The sequence below is a fragment of the Salvelinus alpinus genome, chromosome 5 (genome assembly GCF_045679555.1).
Source record: "Salvelinus alpinus chromosome 5, SLU_Salpinus.1, whole genome shotgun sequence".
NCBI lineage: Eukaryota > Metazoa > Chordata > Actinopteri > Salmoniformes > Salmonidae > Salvelinus > Salvelinus alpinus.
This window is the reverse complement of record NC_092090.1, coordinates 12817898-12844743: the sequence shown is the minus strand read 5'-3', so window position 1 is coordinate 12844743 and position 26846 is coordinate 12817898. Positions and strand designations below refer to the sequence as shown.

General features: G+C 43.1%; 1 protein-coding gene across 1 annotated transcript; it reads right to left on the bottom strand.

The window, feature by feature from the left end:
* Nucleotides 1-3309: 3309 nt before the first annotated feature.
* Nucleotides 3310-5261, bottom strand: LOC139575161 (uncharacterized). Its single transcript, XM_071400164.1, has 2 exons — nt 5230-5261; nt 3310-4744 (listed from the first exon to the last, which is right to left on the bottom strand). The coding sequence occupies exons 1-2, from the start codon at nt 5259-5261 to the stop codon at nt 3310-3312; spliced, it is 1467 nt and encodes a 488-aa protein (XP_071256265.1).
* Nucleotides 5262-26846: the final 21585 nt, after the last annotated feature.

Sequence of the window (26846 nt, the reverse complement as noted above, 5' to 3'; positions counted from 1 at the left end):
AATAGCTGGGTGAGGGAGGACTGGAGAGTACAGGAGGGAGCGCAGGAGGGCTGGGGGGAATGGAGAGTACAGGAGGGATGGGGAGGAAAGGGGAGTACAGGAGGGGGTGCAGGAGGGATGGGGAGGACGGGAGAGATGGGAGGGACAGGGAGGATAGGGGGAGTATGGCTCTCTCCTGGTTCCCATCTCTCAGTCTTTTGGCAGCTCATCAGAGGCCAGGAGATAAGGATGCACACATGCTTTGCGTTCAGTGTGCTCGCTGAGGTTTACACAGAGACAGCTGGCTGGTTGGCTGGCTGCAGGGAGGAGAACAGCCACTTCAGAGGACCTCAGTGTCCTAGTCGTCCTTCCAGCCTTCCAGCCTTCAGCTGCTGGTGTGCTTCCAATTGGACACTAGTATTATTTCACCATGCTTCAAGCACTTCCTGGTTCATTGACTTCTCAAAGGGGCTATATTAGCAAGACTATTATCACCTCAACAGTTTACAGTAATAGTTTGAGCTGCATTCTGAGTTGAGATCAGCACTGTGCCAAGTGCAAAAAAGTACCATAAACCTAATAATCTGGCAGTGTGATTTCATTTGAAATCTTTCTTCAACAATGTGTGTTAGTTATGAGGAGATTACTTAACTAGAGTTTAGTAAACTGAACAATGCATAAATAGTTGGCTCTTTATAACACACATTGTTTCACATTGTTTCATTTGAAGTCAAGTGTATGGTAAATGTTGCACTTTTAATTTTGCAATAAAAACATTTGCATTCAGACTTTTGTCATTGGGAGACTTGTACAAAAATACTAGTTAAGACCAAGAACCTCCGGTCAGAATACCGCCTCTTTTCAGTTGCTAAAAACAGTTATTTGAACAGCTACATATCTCCGTGTCCCCAACATAGCCCCGTGTGAGAGTAGATGAGCCACAGGAAGGGAGAGAATGACGGGGATGTTAAGCTGCATGTTGTCTAGCGACGATGTCCTTGACATTTATTCTGCTCCTGTCATTTCCCATGAAGCAGCCGTCTCTAACCCACTCAAATGAGCGAGCTAATTTGGCTCTGTGTCAATTTTAGCGCTTAGTCATTGTTTGTGGATCAGGCAGGCGTGTTGCCCTTTTCAACGGGAGCTATCGCTGTCTCCGTGACAACCCATTACCACCTAATTAGTATTTGGGATTAATTGGCCATCTTGTTAACTGTAACCTCTAAATGTTATGATAAAGCCACAGAGCAATTAAAAAGAGTGGGGAGAGGAATTAATGTGGGACAAACAACAAGATGGGGGGAAGAATGGGTGGAGTTGATGGTCACTGGTCTACTGGATTGAAATCAGAGGAAGTCGGACCTGAAAACTGCTGGATTCGCAGGTCAAGACGACAGAGGCCTTGTAGTGGTGGACTTGGCCTAGCCAACTGAGCACACTAGCTGACGTTAGCACCATGTAGGGACGCTGTTAGCAAAACCAGCACACCCCCACTACCAACCACTGGCCTCCTATTGGAGTAATCACAGAGGGTAAGTACTTTGGCCTAAAACACAGATGGACAGGACCATAACCTTTCGTTTTTTGGCACTGCACATTCTGTGCTCACTCTGACCTACAAAGAATGAATTACTACGGGCATCCCAAGAATTAGCTCCCACTGAGACGGCTGAAACAGCTGCTGTTTTCAGTTAAAGGTGATTTGTTCGAGTTTTGAGAGGGGAAAACGTTTTGATGAAACAGGCTCTGCTGTCAAGTAGCTGTTTAATGAAGATGGGAATGCCACCTCGTGCTTCTCTAATTTGTGAATCAATTTTCGACCTGGACGGTATAGCAGAGAAGAGAAGGACATCAGTCAGATAAGAGGACATTAAGTAAACCAACCCTAAAAAATAGTTTAAAAGTATGTAAAAAAAAAACCCAGGTCAGGCTGTAATCTAATCTGACATAATACAATCTGAACTAATCCCAGGGGATCATAGCAACACATACTGTACAGTGTTAAAGAAAGCCTACACCCCCTTGAATCTTTTCACAATGTATTATGTTACAAAAGTGGGATTGAAATGGATTTCATTGTCATTGTGGTCAATAGTCTACACAAAATACTATGTAATGTAAAAATGGAAGAAAAATTTGAACATTTTTAAAAGATAAAAAATAGAATAAAACACTAATATAACTTGATTGGATAAATATTCACCCCCATGAGTCAATACACGTTAGAAACACCTTTAGCAGCGATTACAGCTGTGAGTGTTCTTGGGTAGGTCTCATAAGAGCTTTGCATACCTGTATTGTGCAATATTTGCCAATTATTCTTTTCAAAATTCTTCAAGCTCTGTCAAGGTGTTAGGGATCATGGCTAGAGAGCAATTTTCAAGTCTTGCAATAGATTTCCAAGCAGATTTAAGTCTAAACTGTAACCTGGCCACTCAGGAACATTCACTGTCTTATTGGTAAGCAACTCCAGTGTAGACTTGGCCTTGTGTTGTAGGTTATTGTCCTGCTGAAAGGTGAATTCCTCTCTCAGTGTCTGGTGGAAAGCAGACTGAAGCAGGTTTTCCTCTATTTTGCCTGTGCTTAGCTCCATCCCGTTTCTTTTCATCCTGAAAAACTCCCCAGTCTTTGCCAATGTTAAGCATACCCCTACCATGATGAAGCCACCACCATGCTTTTCACATGTGAGGAGAATAACGTTATTTCAACCCCACATGTGAATCTGTAATTCCTCATGTGAAATTGATATTTGTGGATTTTTTTTTTTACATGTTATCCTGCAAATAGACACTTTTCCTAATTTTCCTTTCATCACAGTTTTCATCACACCCTTTTCTTTCCATCCCTCCATCCCTCTCACTTTGAACACAGCATCACTGAGGGCCCCCGGTCCCACAACAGGGCTTCTGATGGCTGCTGTCATCCATCCTAAAGGCTCTTCCCACGCAGGTGCAGGTCTGATCCAGCGGCTGCATGCCTACACCATTAAGATCACGGTCCCAACCTGTCTTTGTTCTCCTGTCTTTCCATGTCATCTCTCTTATTTTTCATCCTCTCATGTGCCAAAGAGTTGAATTATTTCCTGATTAATTCTCTTCTTCCATCATTTTGTATTACCTTACTTTTCTGCCGATCTGTACTAATGTGTTGGTAATGGAATGCTGAGTGAGCGTTCTTTACCCGTTATCATCAGCCCATTCTTTATTATACTATACCAACACCATGTCTTCTTTCTCACAACCATCTGGGAAATCAAATTATTGCAGACCAAAGTGTTATTGAGCTGGATTTTGTTCAGTGCAATGTGATTTCTGTGAGTCCATTTTGCGTTCATTTCTCAAGGGTGTGAGGAAGGCTTTGGGCTTGGTGTGAGGAAGGCTTTGGGCTTGGTGTGAGGAAGGCTTTGGGCTTGGTGGAAGGGAGGCTTTGGGCTTGGTGGAAGGGAGGCTTTGGGATTGGTGTGAGGAAGGCTTTAGGATTGGTGTGAGGAAGGCTTTGGGCTTGGTGTGAGGAAGGCTTTGGGCTTGGTGTGAGGAAGGCTTTGGGCTTGGTGGAAGGGAGGCTTTGGGCTTGGTGTGAGGGAGGCTTTGGGATTGGTGTGAGGGAGGCTTTGGGCTTGGTGGAAGGTAGGCTTTGGGCTTGGTGTGAGGAAGGCTTTGGGCTTGGTGGAAGGGAGGCTTTGGGCTTGGTGGAAGGGAGGCTTTGGGATTGGTGGAAGGGAGGCTTTGGGATTGGTTGAAGGAAGGCTTTGGGCTTGGTGGAAGGGAGGCTTTGGGCTTGGTGGAAGGGAGGCTTTGGGATTGGTGTGAGGAAGGCTTTGGGCTTGGTGGAAGGGAGGCTTTGGGCTTGGTGTGAGGAAGGCTTTGGGCTTGGTGGAAGGGAGGCTTTGGGCTTGGTGTGAGGAAGGCTTTGGGCTTGGTGGAAGGGAGGCTTTGGGCTTGGTGGAAGGGAGGCTTTGGGCTTGGTGGAAGGGAGGCTTTTTGATTGGTGGAAGGGAGGCTTTGGGCTTGGTGTGAGGAAGGCTTTGGGCTTGGTGGAAGGGAGGCTTTGGGCTTGGTGTGAGGGAGGCTTTGGGACTGGTGTGAGGGAGGCTTTGGGCTTGGTGGAAGGGAGGCTTTGGGCTTGGTGGAAGGGAGGCTTTGGGATTGGTGGAAGGGAGGCTTTGGGCTTGGTGTGAGGAAGGCTTTGGGCTTGGTGGAAGGGAGGCTTTGGGCTTGGCATGAGGAAGGCTTTGGGCTTGGTGGAAGGGAGGCTTTGGGCTTGGTGGAAGGGAGGCTTTGGGATTGGTGGAAGGGAGGCTTTGGGCTTGGTGTGAGGAATGCTTTGGGCTTGGTGGAAGGGAGGCTTTGGGCTTGGTGTGAGGGGGGCTTTGGGATTGGTGTGAGGGAGGCTTTGGGCTTGGTGGAAGGGAGGCTTTGGGCTTGGTGCGAGGAAGGCTTTGGGCTTGGTCGAAGGGAGGCTTTGGGCTTGGTGGAAGGGAGGCTTTGGGCTTGGTGTGAGGAAGGCTTTGGGATTGGTGTGAGGAAGGCTTTGGGCTTGGTGTGAGGAAGGCTTTGGGCTTGGTGGAAGGGAGGCTTTGGGATTGGTGTGAGGAAGGCTTTGGGCTTGGTGTGAGGAAGGCTTTGGGCTTGGTGTGAGGAAGGCTTTGGGCTTGGTGGAAGGGAGGCTTTGGGCTTGGTGTGAGGAAGGCTTTGGGCTTGGTGGAAGGGAGGCTTTGGGATTGGTGGAAGGGAGGCTTTGGGCTTGGTGTGAGAGAGGCTTTGGGCTTGGTGGAAGGAAAGCAGGGGACACTTGACTTGTGCTGACTTTAAATAGAGGAGGTGTAGAAGTATCCACCAGATAACTACACAGATCTAGCAGGACACTGGCTGACTACTTTGAACGTTTTCAGACAACTCCTGTCTGCAATAAAGTATAGGTTGAATACTCAGGTCTTTGGAGAAAGAGAGTGAAGAGAATACGGGGACTAGTTATACACATCTATGTGGAGAAGTTAAAGACCTCAAAGAAATTGAATGTTGGTTTAAGTTGTGATGCTTCTTAACTTGGTACAAAGGTACTAAGGTCATATTATATTGTGGGAAACACCATTTCTATCCCATTATTACCATGTATCGTCAATCATGATGCATTTCAATTTGATTATCAGCTAAGGCTAAGAATCATCTCATTGCTTTTCTGTAAATTTGTTTCTCTTCATTCAAACCATTGAAATAGTTTAATTACACACAGTATTTTCACGTTGCCTACCTTGCCCCCTGTTGTTCATTTGATAGCACCATAGTCCATTCAAGTAATGGGCTCCTGAGTGGCGCAGTGGTCTAAGGCACTGCATCTCAGTGTTCCAAGGTGTCAATATAGACACTGGTTCAATTCCAGGCTATATCATAACCAGCTGTGATTGGGAGTCCCATAGGGCGGTGCACAATTGGCCCGGGGTAGGCTGTCATTGTAAATATGATTTTTTTCTTAACTGACTTGCCTGGTTAAATAAAATGTAAAGTATTGATGATATACTGGGATTGCATCTCCATAGCCGTTCAGCAGACCTGTTCTATGTACTTGGTTCTACATAGCCTGACTAAACCAGACTTAATGCTATGCCCACCATTATTTAATCAGGCTAGAAGCTTACTACAGTGGTTCTTATACCTCTCCTCAGGGACCCCCAGCCGGTCCAAATCTCTCCGCAGGGACCCCCAGCCGGTCCAAATCTCTCCTCAGGGACCCCCAGCAGGTCCAAATCTCTCCTCAGGGACCCCCAGCAGGTCCAAATCTCTCCTCAGGGACCCCTAGCCGGTCAAAATCTCTCCTCAGGGACCCCCAGCAGGTCCAAATCTCTCCTCAGGGACCCCCAGCAGGTCCAAACATCTCCTCTGGGACCCCCAGCCGGTCCAAACATCTCCTCGGGGACCCCCAGCAGGTCCAAACATCTCCTCAGGGACCCCCAGCCGGTCCAAACCTCTCCTCGGGGACCTCCAGTCGGTCCAAACATCTCCTCAGGGACCCTCAGCCGGTCCAAACATCTCCTCAGGGACCCTCAGCCGGTCCAAACATCTCCTCAGGGACCCCCAGCCAGTCCAAACATCTCCTCAGGGACCCCCAGCCGGTTAATGTATTTGATCTATTCTAGAACTAGCACACCTGATTCATCTTGTCAACCAATAATCAAGCCCTTGGCTAGGTGAATGAATCATCAAGCCCTTGACTAGGTGAAAGAATCATCAAGCCCTTGACTAGGTGAATGAATCATCAAGCCCTTGACTAGGTGAATCAATCATCAGGCCCTTGACTAGGTAAATCAATCATCAAGCCCTTGACTAGGTGAATCAATCATCAGGCCCTTGACTCGGTGAATCAATCATCAAGCCCTTGACTCTGTGAATCAATCATCAGGCCCTTGACTAGGTAAATCACTCATCAAGCCCTTAACTAGGTGAATCTATCATCAAGCCTTTGACTAGGTGAATCAGGTGAGATAGTTCAAGGCTACAACACACTTGTGAAACATCTGTGCGTTCCTGAGGAGAGGTTGGAAAACCACTGGCTTGTAGATAACAAAGAGGTCACTTTGAGGACGTCATTTAATGGTAAAGTGGGGACTTTCCTGGATTGCTGACAGGAAACGTGACCTCTAAAGGTTACTATCAAAGGTTACAGTCAGAATGTTGAGGGTCAGGCCAGCTAAGTATGGTAATGTCCACTGTAGCATTCTCCATACAATATGAGGAGGACTCTTTTATTTAATGAATTATAATGAAGTAATCACATGAGCACCAAGTGAGCAGCCTCATTTCAAAGGGTGTTAAGATTAAGTGGAACAAGTTGAAATGTCTTACATTCACAATGAGCTGCATTGACTCATGTGGGAATACGTCTGTTATTGCAAACATTAAATTCACATATCGAGTACGTTTCTCAGTGTTATGCTCTTACTGTTTAAAATTAAATTGTTTCGCCATGGTGGTAATTCCTGTATATTAACAATAATATACCATGTCAAGATTTCATTCTAGCTAAATTATACAAGTTCATGCTGGTTTAGGGAAATAAAATGGCTTGATAGAAAATATGATTTAGGTAATGTCCTGCTGGCGAAGTATCCATGCCGACAGCTGTAACAGACTGATCCAACACTTTAGCCTTCACACAGTGATTCCAATCACAACAGCAAGATTAGATCTCAGAGTTCCTGCTGTGAGTATCTTAACTGACAGAGATGGAGAGAGGTGTGTGTGGAGGGGATGGAGAGAGATAGTTGGGGAAGAGAGAGGGTGGCAACTGTCGAGAGTCGTGGGGGAGAGATGCAAGAGACAGAGGGAGATAAAGAGAGGCATTACCATTACAGACATGCCCCCACATTATCACAACATCACATCCACGTCCTGTTTGACATTTAAACCATGATGCATGTTAATAACAAATACAAACAAGTGTGAGTATGTATGAGGTGGGGAGACAGTCTGGAATGGCCAAGTCTACAGAATAGGCTTACCCACCCAAAAAACAAACGTCAAGGTAGTCTAGGTCTATTAATAGGTCTATGCATAAAGTCTTGAATAAGAAAACTGAAGACGTACACTACCAGGTCAAACGTTTGGACACAACTACTCATTCCAGGGTTTTTCTTTATTTTTACTATTTTTAAAATTGGAGAATAACAGTGAAGACATCAAAACTGTGAAATAACACATATGGAATCACATAGTAACCAAAAGAGGGTTAAACAAATCAAAATATATGTTATATTGTCACGACTTCCGCCGAAGTTGGTGCCTCTCCTTGTTCGTTCGGCGGTCGACGTCACCGGCTTTCTAGCCTCCACCGATCTACATTTCTTTTTCCATTTGTTTTGTCTTGATTGTACACACCTGGTTCCCATTACATTTGAATTATTTCCCTATTTAACCCTCTGGAGCCATCATGGTTTTGTGTGTTTACTGTTGTCAGTTGTCTCGTTTATGTGATTCTGGATTTTTGTTCTCCTTGTTGGAAGATTATTTTTGAGTAAAGTTACTATTATTACTCATCTCTGTGTCCTGCGCCTGACTCCGCCTTACCCACATCACCTAGACTCTGACATATATTTGAGATTCTTCAAAATAGCCACCCTTTGCCTTGATGACAGTTTTGCACATGCATTCTCTCAACCAAGAACCCCATTGTGGTCACTTGGCTATAACCAAGGTGGGCCAAGGCCTGACGAGTCACTTGGCTATAACCAAGGTGGGCCAAGGCATGACGATTCACTTGGCTATAACCAAGGTGGGCCAAGGCATGATGATTCACTTGGCTATAACCAAGGTGGGCCAAGGCATGATGATTCACTTGGCTATAACCAAGGTGGGCCAAGGCCTGATGAGTCACTTGGCTATAACCAAGGTGGGCCAAGGCCTGACGAGTCACTTGGCTATAACCAAGGTGGGCCAAGGCCTGACGAGTCACTTGGCTATAACCAAGGTTGCTCAAGGATTGACGAGTCACTTGGCTATAACCAAGGTGGGCCAAGGCCTGCGAGTCACTTGGCTATAACCAAGGTGGGCCAAGGCCTGATTAGTTATTTGGCCTGTTCAAGTCATGCAAAAGAGGCACCAGCTCTCATACACACTTAGACCTTGATTGAAATCCCAATCCCAGCGCAGTCCCCCTTTAATAATGAATAACTTCTGAATTCATTACCTTCGGAAATGTGTCAAATCAAATCAAATTTTATTTGTCACATTCTTTGTAAACACGTCTACACAATAGACTAACGGTGAAATGCTTACTTACCTGCCCTTCCCATCAATGCGGAGAGAAAAAACATAAAAATAGAAAAATATTAACACGAGGAATAAAATACACAGAGAGTAACGATAACGTTGCTATATACACGGCAGTGGCGGTCGGTTCCATTTAAGATGAGGGAGGATTAAAAAGTTATGAGCGTGGACTTACTTCTATTACAGCATATTGCATGACTGTCATTCATATTCCATTCACCCAGTTCAATGTAACAGCGAAAGGTTTAAGCTACTACATGATACTTACATTCTTCCTATACCCATCATGAGGTTGCCACAACCTAGCCTATGAAAGAAAGTTTACAACGTAGGTGCACACATGTCGAGAGAGAAATTTGAGGTGACAGACACACAGTAACACATTCAATACCGCCTTGAATACCGCCACACTCTTGCCTGCATCTCGCTGATCTAGGGTGTTATCATTAGTCCAGCAGTTGTAAACAAGAGTTTCTATTGGACGAATTCAGGTATGTTTATCACCGTTTTGTTTGCTTCCGTTTAAGAAACGGTGGAATGAAAACACCCCTGATCACACGTCAACAGAGTTCACTTTCATAGCAGCCATGTTGTATTCCTTCTTACATCTATGCTCTCTCCTCCTGTCACCTTTCCCTTTGCTTGTGGACAACACATCAGCTGTATGTGACCAGGCGAAAAAAAACTTTCCAAGCCAAACCATATCATAACCACGACACACAGCCTACATCATTGTCCCCATATTAGCTAAAGTAATGTCATAGTTAACATAGCTATATATAACTAACACGTTAGTAAACACGCTACAATCATGCAGTAACGTTACAGTATACAGTCAGTAAGAAGTTTGGCACTAACACCGGCGGGCCCCGGAGTGTTTGAGTAAGCTGAACTAGCTAGCTGCATTTGCTAACTAAGTAAGTGAAACTGAAAGTAAAACAAAAATTGGGGACAAAATCTCTCTCTATCTCTTTCTTGCTTCTCCTTTATTTTGGAAGAAATTCAATTGTTCAAAATTGTTCATGTATTCTCTTTCTCTCTCTTTGAGTCAACTACTCATCACATTTTAGCACTGCTGTGCTAGCTGTAGCTTATGCTTTCAGTACTAGATTGATTCTCTGATACTTTAATTGGGTGGACAACATGTCAGTTCATGCTGCAAGAGCTCCGATAGGCTGGAGGACGTCCTCCGGAAGTTGTCATAATTACTGTGTAAGTCTATGGAAGGGGGTGAGAACCATGAGCCTTCTAGGTTTTGTATTGAAGTCAATGTACCAGCTAGCTGTCCTCCGGCTACACCATGGTGTTACAGAGTTCTGTTGTTGCTATCGTAGATCTAATCAATTATTTGGTGACGTGAACATATTTAGTATAGTTTTAGCTAAAAATGTAAACTTTTTTAATGTTTTACCATTTTTATTTTCATGAAAGATGATCCAACCGTCCAACATGAGCAGGGCTACGAGGTAATTGAGGTTTACATGTACATATACTGTATGGAAGGATAAAGGGATAAAGTAACTAGGCAACAGGAAAGATAATAAACAGTACCAGCAGCGTATGTGATGAGTCAAAAGAGTTAGTGCAAAAAGGATCAATGCAGAGAGTTAAATAATTAACCAATAGCTACCCGGACTAACTATTTAGCAGTCTATGGCTTGGGGGTAGAAGCTCTTTAGGGTCCTGTTGGTGGCAGACTTGCTACATCGGTACCGCTTGCCGTGCAGTAGCAGAGTGAACAGTCTATGACTTGGGTGGCTTGAGTCTTTGAACATGTTTAGGGCCTTCCTCTGACATCGCCTGGTATAGAGGTCCTGTATGGCAGGGAGGTTGGCCCCAGTGATATACTGGGCTGTATGCATTACCCTCTGTAGTGCCTTGCGGTCAGATGCCAAGCAGTTGCCAAACCAAGTGGTGATGTAGGAACAGGCGTGGTCGTCCCTTCTTCACGACTGTGTTGGTGTGTGCGGACCATTGCTCTGAGACTGCGGCGCAGCTCCCAGGGGACTGTAGCGCAGCTCCCAGGGGACTGTAGCGCAGAATAAATAGCCCCCATGGAGAAAAACATGTGATTGAACCATCAACTTTCTAGAGCAGTGGTCACCAACCGGTCGATCGTGATCGTCGATCCCCAAACATTTCTGTAAAAAACTCAACGATAAAGCTTTGTGTTCCTATTGTTTTTATTAGTCTCTGTTGGCGGTAGGTGCACCTGATTCAGCTGCCCTTCGCGCAAGGTATGCTAACTGTTGCCATTTTGAAACATTTAATGTGTCTGAAGGTATAAACTCTGTCTTCCCAGTGGGCCCAGAGAGCAAATCAAGTGCACTATAGCTCAGATTACCGTGTCTGTAGTAACGTAGCAGGCATACAAGAACGTAATAGCGAAGTTGATACTGTGAGATTTCAAAATGTTGAAAACCTTGACTAGAGAGAACTGTCAACGAATACAGCAAAGAGCTACTCAGCACTGTCAACACTTTGAATTCAACACTTTTATAAGCCATAACACGGGCGTTCTTCCTATTTCCACTCAGCGCTACAACAAGCACTGCAGCAGTAATGAATAAGTAGCAAAGTCTATAGGCTTGCCTTGTTATTTTTAGTAGTTTGGGTATGTTTTCACGTCAAGGAATATTTCACTTTCTCTGTTCAGGAGAGAAGGAACGACATGAATTTGTGCATGAGGCAGAAATAATGCGACTTGAGTTCCGCCATCAGATGCAACACAGTGTCTCTTTTTTTGGTCAGTGTCAGTGGAGGAAAGGGAGAGCAGAGGGATGTTGAGAGGCGACCCTCAGTCTGCTGCTCTTTCCCTCCGCTGAAACTGACCATCGGATGCAGGCACCATCAGCCCAGTGAAAAAAACTATTAAAAGCAAATGATTTAAATGTATGATCACTCAGCTGTGATCAAGTAATACAACAAACGGATCTATTACCGGTCTGATCATATAGCCTACCTCAAATGTAAAAATGGCCTGAACAACAATATAAGATAATACATTGGGCATATAACTTACAGCACAAACCTCATTGCTTCAGTACTGTTTTCAATTAGTTCATGTGCATAGGCTTTGTAAGTCGTGTTAAAAGAAAATCTGAGCAGTAAATCTCAGCTTGCATTTTGACTCAGAAAGTGATCTTGACTCGGAAAATGTTGGTGACCATTGTTCTAGAGATTTCCCTGTTAACACTATCAACATTTCCCTTTACTGTGGCAATTGTGATCGAATCAATACACTATTAACCACTTTCAATGTAACATACAGAAACAAATTAATTATGCAAGAGATTTTGTTGTAGCATTCGAGTAGGATTCTATTGCATTGACATGCACAACTCAGCCCGTACTCTACACATACCGGTGCAGCGTAACCAGAGCTGCAGTAGGCCTATATGCAAATAGACCCTTGCCATATATGGATCTATGCCATTTACTTTGAACTGGACTGTGTTTACAGCATGAGCAGTCGTGAGTAGATGCATTATTTTGAGATTAAAGCCAGAGCTGCATGTAGCCAACATGTGCACATTTTGTTCATATCTGTTGCTAGTTAATGAGCTATTAGCCCAGTTATAGATCATTTGTAGTCAGCAATAGGGGAGTGTCTCACAACCTGTCTCCCAAACCTCAAAGTTTCTGGAATATGAGCTGCACTAGCACAGTCCTCCCCGGAACCCTCACGATGCTCAGCACAAAATTGCCGCCCTAATTGGAAATGATTGTTGACAGAAGCTGGAGTCATGGAGCCACTTAATGGTGTAGGCAGGCAGCCACTGGATCAGAGTTTGAACAGCTACTGTACCTGCATGGATAAAGCCTTTAAGATGGATGACAGCAGCCAGCAGAAGCCCTGTTGTGGGACCGGGGGCCCACAGTGATGGTGTGCTCAAAGTGTAGCTAGGAGGGAATGAGAGATAGAAGGAGGGGAGCTCTGATGAAAGGAAAAGAATGAAAGAGGTAGTGTCGCTTTTCTCTAATGGAAGAAAGTGGATGGAAGGCGCTAGAGTGGTGTCAGCTCGGCTGCTGTGGCGAGAAACATTTTGAAATAGGTTTGAAGTGTGTTATGTGATGTGGTCCCGTTGAACATGGCAAAAGGCCAGAGTTGGGTTGGAGACTGATACAAGTAGCATGTAGAAAGGAAGATATTATACAGCAGGGTGATACAGTGCCTTGCAAAAGTATTTTTCCTATTTTGTAACATTACAACCTGTAATTTAAATGGATTTTTATTTGGATTTCATGTCATGGACATACACAAAATAGTCCAAATAGGTGAAGTGAAATGAAAAAAATTACTTGTTTCAAAAAATTCAAAAAAAGGTCAAACGGAAAAGTGGTGCGTGCATATGTATTCACCCCCTTTGCTATGAAGCCCCTAAATAAGATCTGGTGCAACCAATTATCTTCAGAAGTCACATAATTAGTTAAATAAAGTCCACCTGTGTGCAATCTAAGTGTCACATGATCTCATACCTGTTCTGAAAGGCCCCAGAGTCTGCAACACCATTAAGCAAGTGGCACCGCCAAGCAAGTGGCACCATGAAGACCAAGGAGCTCTCCAAACAGGTCAGGGACAAATTTGTGGAGAAGTACAGATCAGGGTTGGGGTATAAAAAAAATCTGAAACTTTGAACATCCCACGGAGCACCATTAAATCCATTAGTAAAAAATGCAAAGAATATGGCACCACAACAAACCTGCCAAGAGGGCCGCCTACCAAAACTCACGAACCAGGCAACGAGGGCATTAATCAGAGAGGCAACAAAAAGATCAAAGATAACCCTGAAGGAGCTGCAAAGCTCCACAGCGGAGATTGGAGTATCTGTCCATAGGACCACTCTAAGCCGTACACTCCACAGAGCTGGGCTTTGTGGAAGAGTGGCCAGAAAAAAAGCAATTTCTTTAAGAGAAAATAAGCAAACACGTTTGGTGTTCACCCAAAGGCATGTGGGAGACTCCCCAAACATGTGGGAGAAGGTACTCTTGTCAGATAAGACTAAAATGTAGCTTTTTGACCATGAAGGGAAATGCTATGTCTGGCGCAAACCCAACATCTCTCATCACCCCGAGAACACCATCCCCTGTGGGGATGTTTTTCCATCGGCAGGAACTGGGAAACTGGTCAGAATTGAAGAAATTATGGATGGCGCTAAATACAGGGAAATCCTTGAGGGAAACCTGTTTCAGTCTTCCATAGATTTGAGACTGGAACGAAGGTTCCCCTTCCAGCAGGACAATGACCCTAAGCATACTGCTAAAGCAACACTCAGGTGGTTTAAGGGAAAACATTTAAATGTCTTGAAATGGCCTAGTCATAGCACAGACCTCAATCCAAATGAGAATCTGTGGAATGACTCAAAGATTGCTGTACACCAGCAGTTTGAAGGAGCTGGAGCAGTTTTGCCTTGAAGAATGGGCAAAAATCCCAGTGGCTAGATGTGCCAAGCTTATAGAGACATACCCCAAGAGAGTTGCAGCTGTAATTGCTGCAAAAGGTGGCTCTACAAAGTACTGACTTTGGGCGGTTGAATAGTTATGCACGCTCAAATTTTCAGTGTTTTTGTCTTATTTCTTGTTTGTTTCACAATAAAAAATATTTTGCATCTTCAAAATGGTTGGCATGTTGTGTACATCAAATGACACAAACCCCCCAAAAATCTATTTTAATTCCAAGTTGTAAGGCAACAAAATAGGAAAAATGCCAAGGGGGTGAATACTTTTGCAAGCCACTGTGCTTTCAATTCCCCATCCATGGGGAGACAGCAAGATCTAACTGTCAACATCTTACTCTGCCCAGTGTCAGTATCTTCTGATCTCAACATCTTACTCTGCCCAGTGTCAGTATCTTCTCATCTCAACATCTTACTCTGCCCAGTGTCAGTATCTTCTCATCTCAACATCTTACTCTGCCCAGTGTCAGTATCTTCTGATCTCAACATCTTACTCTGCCCAGTGTCAGTATCTTCTGATCTCAACATCTTACTCTGCCCAGTGTCAGTATCTTCTCATCTCAACATCTTACTCTGCCCAGTGTCAGTAGCCTCTCATCTCAACATCTTACTCTGCCCAGTGTCAGTATCTTCTCATCTCAACATCTTACTCTGCCCAGTGTCAGTATCTTCTGATCTCAACATCTTACTCTGCTCAGTGTCAGTATCTTCTCATCTCAACATCTTACTCTGCTCAGTGTCAGTATCTTCTGATCTCAACATCTTACTCTGCTCAGTGTCAGTATCTTCTCATCTCAACATCTTACTCTGCTCAGTGTCAGTATCTTCTCATCTCAACATCTTACTCTGCTCAGTGTCAGTATCTTCTCATCTCAACATCTTACTCTGCTCAGTGTCAGTATCTTCTGATCTCAACATCTTACTCTGCTCAGTGTCAGTATCTTCTCATCTCAACATCTTACTCTGCCCAGTGTCAGTATCTTCTGATCTCAACATCCTACTCTGCTCAGTGTCAGTATCTTCTGATCTCAACATCTTACTCTGCTCAGTGTCAGTATCTTCTCATCTCACCATCTTACTCTGCTCAGTGTCAGTATCTTTTGATCTCAACATCTTACTCTGCTCAGTGTCAGTATCTTCTCATCTCAACATCTTACTCTGCCCAGTGTCAGTATCTTCTGATCTCAACATCTTACTCTGCCCAGTGTCAGTATCTTCTCATCTCAACATCTTACTCTATCCAGTGTCAGTATCTTCTCATCTCAACATCTTACTCTGCCCAGTGTCAGTATCTTCTGATCTCAACATCTTACTCTGCCCAGTGTCAGTATCTTCTCATCTCAACATCTTACTCTGTCCAGTGTCAGTATCTTCTCATCTCAACATCTTACTCTGTCCAGTGTCAGTATCTTCTCATCTCAACATCTTACTCTGCTCAGTGTCAGTATCTTCTCATCTCAACATCTTACTCTGCTCAGTGTCAGTATCTTCTCATCTCAACATCTTACTCTGCCCAGTGTCAGTATCTTCTCATTTCAATATCTTACTCTGCCCAGTGTCAGTAGCCTGTTATCTCAACATCTTACTCTGCTCAGTGTCAGTATCTTCTCATCTCAACATCTTACTCTGCCCAGTGTCAGTAGCTTCTCATATCAAGTAGCTGAAAGATGATAGATACTATATATAATGTTCCAAAAATATGTCTTGCTGTCAGTTCCTAAGATTGGCTTTGAATTACATTTTGATTCACACTTCAAAGCAGATAATTCTCCCAGAAATCCTCATTGTCCTAAATCTTTAGGTCTTCTTTGTGTGCCTTTCTGTCATCCAGAATCCTCTTCTTTTCCGCTGAACAGACTGAGGAGTGTTGAGGCCGTACTCAACACCAGTAAGCTCTTCACATGAACCAGATTGTGTCACGTAATGGAAGAAAATATCCCTAATTGATATCAGTACCATATTACAATGTATTCTCAACTAAAGATGAATTAGAGACGTGCTACATTTGAACTATCTGAAAGATATCACTATCCTGGTTCTGGATTTGTTTGTGCTGTCTTGCCTACTCTGATAGTTATGCCGAACAGGAGAGCACTCAGAGATCTGGGGCCAGGCTATGATGTTACCTCTATAACTGTTCAAGTGAAATGACAACCATTACTGGATTCATACCATTCGACCAGTTCGATAATATGAGCCATAAAATGTTCACCAACAAAAAAGATAAACGATCAAAAAAAGACACTATCCATCCTCACATTGCGATATTCTCCCAAGGTGTCAAACATGCTGTCCTCTCAACCCTTCAATACTCCTACATACCAAACATGCTGTCCTCTCAACCCTTCAATATTCCTACATACCAAACATGCTGTCCTCTCAGCCCTTCAATACTCCTACATACCAAACATGCTGTCCTCTCAGCCCTTCAATATTCCTACATACCAAACATGCTGTCCTCTCAGCCCTTCAACACTCCTACACACCAAACATGCTGTCCTTTCAGCCCTTCAATACTCCTACACACCAAACATGCTGGCCTCTCAGCCCTTCAATACTCCTACACACCAAACATGCTGTCCTCTCAGCCCTTCAATACTCCTACATACCAAACATGCTGGCCTCTCAGCCCTTCAATACTCCTACACACCAAACATGCTGTCCTCTCAGCCCTTCAATACTCCTACACACCAAACATGCTGGCCTCTCAGCCCTTCAATACTCCTACATACCAAACATGCTGTCCTCTCAGCCCTTCAATACTCCTACATACCAAACATGCTGTCCTCTCAGCCCTTCAATACTCCTACATACCAAACATGCTGGCCTCTCAGCCCTTCAATACTCCTACACACCAAACATGCTGTCCTCTCAGCCCTTCAATACTCCTACACACCAAACATGCTGTCCTCTCAGCCCTTCAATATTCCTACACACCAAACATGCTGTCCTTTCAGCCCTCTTGGCATTCTCTCAACCAGCCTCAAGAGGTAGTCACCTGGAATGCTTTACCAACAGTCTTGAAGGAGTTCCCACGTATGCTGAGCACTTGTTGGCTGCTTTTCCTCCAATCTGCGGTTCAACTCATCCCAAACCATCTCAATTGGGTTGAGGTCGGGTGATTGTGGAGGCCAGGTCATCTGATGCAGCACTCCATCACTCTCCTTCTTGGTCAAATAGCCTTTACACAGCCTAGAGGTCTGTTTTGGGTCATTGTTATGTTGAAAAACAAATTATAGTCCCACTAAGCGCAAAACAGATGGAATGGCGTGTCGTTGCAGAGTGGTGTGGTAGACATGCTGGTTAAGTGTGCCTTGAATTCTAATAAATCACAGACAGCTTCACCAGCAAAGCACCCCCACACCATCACACCTCCTCCTTCGTGCTTCACGGTGGGAACCACACATGCAGAGGTTATCTGTTCACCTACTCTGTGTCTCACAAAGACACAGTGGTTGGAGCCAAAAATCTCAAATTTGGACACTTCAATCCAAAGGACAGATTTCCACCGGTCTAATGTCCAATGCTCATGATTCTTTGCCAAAGCAAGTCTCTTCTTCTTATTGGTGTCCTTTAGTAGTGTCCTTCAACCATGAAGAAACTTTCTTGAAGTTCTTGAAATGTTCCTGCTTGACTGACCTTCATGTCTTAAAGTAATGATTGACTGTTGTTTCTCTTTGCTTATTTGAGCTGTTCTTGCCATAATATGGACTTGGTCTTTTACCAAACAGGGCTATTGTCAGATGGTGAGTGTAGCTGGTGCATGAAGTCAGGCGCAGGAGAGCAAAATGAGTGAGCAACGTACTTTACTCAAAATTAAAGGCACAATGTAAACAAATACACTTGACCAAATACAAACGGTAAATATTACGCACGGGTGAAAACAGCACCCGTCGAAAAACCAGCCATCATGAACCGAAATGAACATAGAAACAATCACGCACAAAAAACATGTGGGAAACAGAGGGTTAAATACATGAACATGTAATTGGGGAATAGAAACCAGACGTGTGGAAAACAAAGACAAAACAAATGGAAAATTAAAAGTGGATCGCGATGGCTGAAAGACCGGTGACGTCGACCGCCGAACGCCACCCGAACAAGGAGAGGGACCGACTTCGGCGGAAGTCGTGACAGCTATCTTATGTATACCACCCCTACCTTGTCACAACACAACTGATTGGCTCAAAAGCATTAAGAAGGGAAGAAATTCCAAAAATGTACTTTTAACAAGGCACATCTGTTAATTGAAATGCAGTCCAGGTGACTACCTCATGAAGCTGGTTGAGAGAAGCTGGTTGAGAGCTGTCATCAAAGCTAAGGGTAGTTACTTTGAAATATGTTTGATTTGTTTAACACTTTTTTGGTTAATACATGATTCCTTATGTGTTATTTTATAGTTTTGATGTCTTCACTATTATTCTACAATGTAGAAAATAGTAAAAATAAAGAAAAACCCTGGAATGAGTTGGTGTGTCCAAACATTTGACTGGTACTGTATATATATTGAACCATGCATTCTGCTCTCTGGCTGAGTCATGATAATAACTCTATGTCCTGACTTGACAACCCTCTGACTGAAGCCTTCATCTCACCCTGTTGGAGATGCTGTCACCATGGTGATGCACGATAGGAGGGGGTCTAAGTATCACTTTCATCGCCATCAGGGGGGGGGAGATACAGTACCTTCCACCCCAGAGATACTGTTGTCACACCGCCCTCCCTCGTCTGTAGAGAGAGTAGAGGAAATGAGATGATGAACCGTCTGAATCCCCCGCGACCATGGCGATGGGAAGGAAGCCATGCTCTGAACACGTCTGAGACTGTGCAGGTCATGTCAGGTCGTAACTCATTAACACTGAGGGGTTCTATACAGAGGCTAGTCGGCGTCATATTAGACAAGGCCAATAACCACTGTTACACTCCTTATTACATACAGCACTGTAAGCCTGCTGCTAGCGGCATAGAGACGGCCTAGACAGCTCTCCGTATTCTGAAGCATTAGGCTATCCATTGTCGGAGGAACACTTGACGCCCTCGCAAAACTGAGGTTTCAACCCCACTCCTGCACGTGATATTAACTGCGCTGTCACAGAATAAAGTGACACATGGACCCCCCTCCCTCCCCCGGGAGTCACATGACTGACAGCAGGGTCATCCAACCAGGGTCATCACACTGCTCCCCTCAGGTACTGTTAGCCCCTGGACAGCACAGCACAGTCCTGCTCATTGGGCGAGAGGGGGGGGGGGGGGGGGGCGTCTGAATCTAACGACATTGCATCAATACAGTCATCCATCATGCTAAGTGACAGGGTGACACTTTAACGGGGACTTCAGGGCTCTCCTGTGGTGCCTGCTTACTGTCTGTTGAGAGCAGGTCAGATGACAGGGACGGACGTATTGGGATCATCCAAGGTCTGGGTTATGGGGCCATGCTTTACAGTGCAATGCATTGGCCATAGACCAGAGTAGCTATAGTGACAGTAGAATAACCCATCTAGGAATAACCTATAATTTTCCAATTTGACAATTACACAGTAATTAGTACACTGTAATTAGTACACAGTAATTAGTACACTGTAGTTAGTACACTGTAATATAAAGTGTTACCACCTATTCTGTACCTGTCCAAAATGAGCGAGTCTATATTTTTTCTATGGGGTTCATATGTGGACAAACCTGTTTTACTTGCCTCAAACTTTTGACTGATATATGGATGTGTTTGTGTTCTTGACGTGTTCAATCCAAATTATTGTTACCTTCTTCTTTGGTTCTTACATAGAAAAACAATTCAAACCCACGTGCTTACAGGCTCTGTGGAAGATCTACACATTGTGTCATAGTGTGATGATGTATGGATAGGATTTATAGGCCTGCTGGATTTTATATGTGATGGATTTATGTGGATTGAATAACTTTGAATTACAGTACAACACTCCACATGCCTACAATATGACATCATCAGCATACTGCAAGTTGATATTCACGTAATAAAAAGGAATTCCCATCAACCAGGCCCACATATTGGGGAAAACAAATATTCTTTCCCTTTGACCCCAGTTGTAAAAGAGTCAACCACGTCGTCGATTTTATTGTTATACCGAAATAACAAAACAAACATTTCTAAGTGACCCCAAACTTTTGAACGGTAGTGTATATTTTTCATGATGATGTCATATTGTAGGCAAATGGAGTGTTTTGAAAGAAAAGCACATTTGTGGTCCATTAAAATAACATAATATTGATCAAGAATACAGGGTAGACATAGTTAATGTTGTAAAATACTATTGTAGCTGGAAAAGGCTGATTATTATTGGAATATCTACATAGGCGTACAGAGGCCCATTATCAGCAACCATCACTCCTGTGTTCCAATGGCATGTTGTGTTAGCTAATCCAAGTTTATCATTTTGAAAGGCCAATTGATCATTAGAAAACCCTTTTGCAATTATGTTAGCACAGCTGAAAACTGTTGTTCTGATTAAAGAAGCAACTGGCATTCTTTAGACTAGTTGAGTGTCTGGAGCATCAGCATTTGTGGGTTCGATTACAGGCTCAAAATGGCCAGAAACAAAGACATTTCTTCTGAAACTCGTCAGTCTATTTTTGTTCTGAGAAATTAAGGCTATTCCATGCGAGAAATTGCCAAGAAACTGAAGATCTCGTACAACGCTGTGTACTACTCCCTTCACAGAACAGCACAAACTGGCCCTAACCAGAATAGAAAGAGGACTCGGAGGCCCCGGTGCACAACTGAGCAAGAGGACAAGTACATTAGAGTGTCTAGTTTGAGAAACAGACACCTCACAAGTCCTCAAGTGGCAGCTTCATTAAATAGTACCTGCAAAACACCAGTCTCAACGTCAACAGTGAAAAGGCGACTCCGGGATGCTGACCTTCTAAGCAGAGTTGCAAAGAAAAATCCATATCTCAGACTGGCCAATAAAAAGAAAAGATTAAGATGGGCAAAAGAACACATATACTGGACAGAGGAACTCTGCCTAGAGAAGGCCAGGATCCCGGAGTCGCCTTTTCACTGTTGACGTTGAGACTGGTGTTTTGCGGGTGGTTACTGATAATGGGCCTCTGTACATCCATGTAGATATTCCATAAAAAATCTGCCGTTTCCAGCTACAATAGTAATTTACAACATTATTAACAATGTCTACCCTGTAATTCTTATAAATTTTGTGTCATTTCAATGGACAAAAAATGTGCTTTTCTTTCAAAAACAAGGACATTTCTAAGTGACCCCAAACTTTTGAATGGTAGTGTATGTACAGTAATAGTACAAATAGTATGGCCTTCACTAGAATACAGTATAAACATATGAAATGGGTAAAACAGCATGTAAAACAGGATGGCCTTCACTAGAATACAGTATATACATATGAAATGGGTAAAACAGTATGTAAAACAGGATGGCCTTCACTAGAATACAGTATAAACATATGAAATGGGTAAAACAGCATGTAAAATAGGATGGCCTTCACTAGAATACAGTATATACATATGAAATGGGTAAAACAGCATGTAAAACAGGATGGCCTTCACTAGAATACAGTATATACATATGAAATGGGTAAAACAGCATGTAAAACAGGATGGCCTTCACTAGAATACAGTATATACATATGAAATGGGTAAAACAGCATGTAAAACAGGATGGCCTTCACTAGAATACAGTATAAACATATGAAATGGGTAAAACAGCATGTAAAACAGGATGGCCTTCACTAGAATACAGTATAAACATATGAAATGGGTAAAACAGCATGTAAAACAGGATGGCCTTCACTAGAATACAGTATAAACATATGAAATGGGTAAAACAGCATGTAAAACAGGATGGCCTTCACTAGAATACAGTATAAACATATGAAATGGGTAAAACAGCATGTAAAACAGGATGGCCTTCACTAGAATACAGTATATACATATGAAATGGGTAAAACAGCATGTAAAACAGGATGGCCTTCACTAGAATACAGTATATACATATGAAATGGGTAAAACAGCATGTAAAACAGGATGGCCTTCACTAGAATACAGTATATACATATGAAATGGGTAAAACAGCATGTAAAACAGGATGGCCTTCACTAGAATACAGTATATACATATGAAATGGGTAAAACAGCATGTAAAACAGGATGGCCTTCACTAGAATACAGTATATACATATGAAATGGGTAAAACAGCATGTAAAACAGGATGGCCTTCACTAGAATACAGTATAAACATATGAAATGGGTAAAACAGCATGTAAAACAGGATGGCCTTCACTAGAATACAGTATATACATATGAAATGGGTAAAACAGCATGTAAAACAGGATGGCCTTCACTAGAATACAGTATATACATATGAAATGGGTAAAACAGCATGTAAAACAGGATGGCCTTCACTAGAATACAGTATATACATATGAAATGGGTAAAACAGCATGTAAAACAGGATGGCCTTCACTAGAATACAGTATATACATATGAAATGGGTAAAACAGCATGTAAAACAGGATGGCCTTCACTAGAATACAGTATAAACATATGAAATGGGTAAAACAGCATGTAAAACAGGATGGCCTTCACTAGAATACAGTATATACATATGAAATGGGTAAAACAGTATGTAAAACAGGATGGCCTTCACTAGAATACAGTATAAACATATGAAATGGGTAAAACAGCATGTAAAACAGGATGGCCTTCACTAGAATACAGTATATACATATGAAATGGGTAAAACAGCATGTAAAACAGGATGGCCTTCACTAGAATACAGTATATACATATGAAATGGGTAAAACAGCATGTAAAACAGGATGGCCTTCACTAGAATACAGTATAAACATATGAAATGGGTAAAACAGCATGTAAAACAGGAAGAAGAATGCCGCACACTGCAGCTCATGCTCCCAGGGGATATTTATTTACAACGTTTCGACCCTTAGGATGTTCATCAGGCATCTATATCCCGGGTGGGGGTGGAAGGTCCTATATATAGGGGCAGTACTCAGTGACATCACTTCCTGAAACATTAGGTAAGAAAAATGTATAACATAGTTTCATAATATATAACATTCAATGTATCAAAATAAATGATCACACATAGAGAATGTGATCAATATTTACAGTAATATACATAATATACACATATTCAATATTCAAGTAGGATATACAAAAAAAAAGTTTTACTATTAAACTATAATAACGGTTTGAAGGCAAACTCCTAGTTAAGGCCAAGAACAGACAATGTGTTGAGCCTGTGGATCCAGAAAGATTCCCTTTGAAGAAGTTTCCTCTCATTGTCACCTCCCCTGCATGACATCTTGTCCATTTCTATTCCAATGTATCTCAGATAAACTAATAGGATGTCCAGCTTGTACAAAATGAGCAGCAACCTGATTTTTTGTCTCACCTGTCCGCATATTGCTGTGGTGCTCACTGATCCGTGTCTTAAGGCTTCTAAGGTTTTTCCCTCTGTAAGACAGAGCACAAGGACATTTCAACATGCAAATAACATTGGTGGACATGCAGGTAATTTCAACCCTTGATCATACATCTTTGTATGTAAACATTATTAAAGTGACCAGTGTTCCATTATTAATTGATCAGTGTTCCATGACTATGTACACAGGTCAGCAACCTCTAAGGAGCATGGTAGAGTAACCCAGTGGTAGCCGTCTAGTGGCTGTGACTAAAGTTGAGGTAAAAGTGGATGATTCGGATGCACATCTGTGTTTGTGCTTCTGAATAAATCCTGGGGAAACAAATATGGAATGTGGACGTCCATTTTGCCACGCAATCATGTTTTTATTTGTTTGCATGTGTGCTGGGTGGATGGAGGTGCCTAATTCACTTTGATTGGGGTTTATGGTCAATGATTGATGAGTATTTGTGAAAATGCTACCGGTTGTCCTTTGGCAGACGTTGGTTGGCTAGCTGCCATCCGAGCTGGCCCCTGTCTAATTTCCCCCTGGAGATGTGGCTGCATGTTGATTCATTTGACTTTGTTTTCGTCAAGCGGTACTTTGAGTAGTGGGACAAATAGCGTACTTCATACTGCCAGTTATCTCTCTAAATCATACGCTAGCCTAGTATCATGGTACTGCTGTTTGACTAGGAGGGAGTGGATGTGATGTTAGACCACAATGTTAGATTGGTCATCAACTTTCACGTCAACTTAGTTAAATAAAGGTGAAATAAAAAACTTGAGTGTACACTAACACACACAGATGCTTGCACACACACACACACACACACACACACACACACACACACACACACACACACACACACACACACACACACACACACACACACACACACACACACACACACACACACACACACACACACACACACACACACACACACACACACACACACACACACACACACACACACACACACACACACACACACACAAACACAGATGCATGCACCCACGCATGCACGCAAATACACACACACACCAGTGGAGGCTCCTCAGAGGAAGAGGAAGAGGACCATCCTCCTCAGTGAATTTCATAAAAATATAAGAGAAAAACATTATAAACATTATGGTGTTTTCAATGGTGATATTTTCTTTTTTCCACCCCGTCCAGTTGGTGGCGGTGTTGCACTAACTTTTTGTTTCCTACAAGCTATAAAACCACCAGTGAGGAAGAAAAAAATAACAAGCCCTGTCTGTCTTGTTGAGTTTTGATACAGTTTCTACCTGATAGCAGTGGAGGCTCCCCAGGGGAGAAAGGGGAGGACCATGCTCAGTGAATTTAATAAAAATTGTGAAACATTAAAAAAGTAATCCTTTTTCGATAAATCTATACTAAATATATTCACGTCACCAAATAATTGATTATAATTCACTATTTTGCAATGAAGGTCTTCATTAGCGTCAACAGGTGTAACCGGAGGAGAGCTAGCTTCCGTCCTCCTCTGGGTACATTGACTTCAATACAAAACCTTGGAGGCTCATGGTTCCCTCCTCCTTCCATAGACTTACACAGTTATTATTACAACTTCTGGAGGACATCCTCCAACCTATCAGAGTTCTTGCAGCATGAACTGACATGTTGTCCAGCCAATCAGAGAATTAATCTAGTACTGAAAGCATTACCTACAGCTAGCTAGCACTTCAGTGCATAAAATGTGATGAGTAGTTGACTCAAAGAGAGAGAAAGACAATAATTGATTTCTTCAAAAATGAAGGAGAAGTATGAGAGAGATAGCTAGATAGAGTGAGAGAAAGAGAGAGCGAGAGATTGCTATATTTCAGGGGGGGTTTCACTTTCACTTAGCTACATAGCTAGCAAAAGCAGCTAGCTAGCTAGTTTAACCTACTGAAACACCCAGCTCAAACAGAGGGATGCTATGTTAGCTAGCTGGCTATGACTATCCAACACAACACTGGAACTCTTCAGAGTCAAGGTAAGATTTTGGTTTTACTAATTTAGGGGGCTGGGGCCCGCCGTTGTTAGTGCTAAACTGCCTACTGACTGTACACTGGAACGTTACTGTATGATTGTGGCGGTTTTACTAATGCGTTAGTTCTATTCTATCACCTCCCGGGTGGCGCAGTGGTCTAGGGCACTGCATCGCAGTGCTAGCTGCGCCACCAGAGTCTCTGGGTTCACGCCCAGGCTCTGTCGCAGCCGGCCGCAACCGGGAGGTCCGTGGGGCGAAGCACAATTGGCATAGCGTCGTCCGGGTTAGGGAGGGTTTGGCCGGTAGGGATATCCTTGTCTCAGTATGTAAAATGTAATAAAAAATGTATGCACTCTACTGTAAGTCGCTCTGGATAAGAGCATCTGCTAAATGACTAAAATGTATTAGCTATGTTGACTATGTTGTTGGTTTCGCTAATATGGGGACAACGATGTAGGCTGTGTGTACAGGTTATGATATGGTTTGGCTTGGAAAGATTTTTTCGCCTGGTCACATACAGCTGATGTGTTGTGCATTGAAGTCCAGAAGTGAAGGGAAAAGGTGAGAAGGAATACAACGTGGCTGTTATGAAAGTGAACGTGTGATCATGGGTGTATTCATTCCGCTGATTCTGTTGTAAAATGTTTCTTAAACAGAAGCAAACGAAACAAAACGGGAATAAGCATACCTGGATTTGTCCAAAAGAAACTCCTGTTTGCATCTGTTAGGCTAATGATTACAGGCAACAGTGTATTGAATGTGTCACTGTCTGTCCATGTGTCACTGTCTGTCACCTTAAGCTTTTCTCTCGACCTGTTGTAAACTTTCATTCATAGGCTGGGTTGTAGCAATCTTATGATGGGTATAGGAAGAATTTGAGTATCATGTAGTAGTCTAAACCTATCAATGTTACGTTGAACTGGTTGAATGGAATATGAATGAGACTCATCCAATATGCTGTAATAGAAATAAGGCTCATGAAAAAAAAATCATCCTACCTCATCTCAAACTGCACTGACCGCCACTGACACACACACACACACACACACACACACACACACACACACACACACACACACACACACACACACACACACACACACACACACACACACACACACACACACACACACACACACACACACACACACACACACACACACACACACACACACACACACACACAGACTGACTGAAACTACATTTTCAAACGTCAAGAA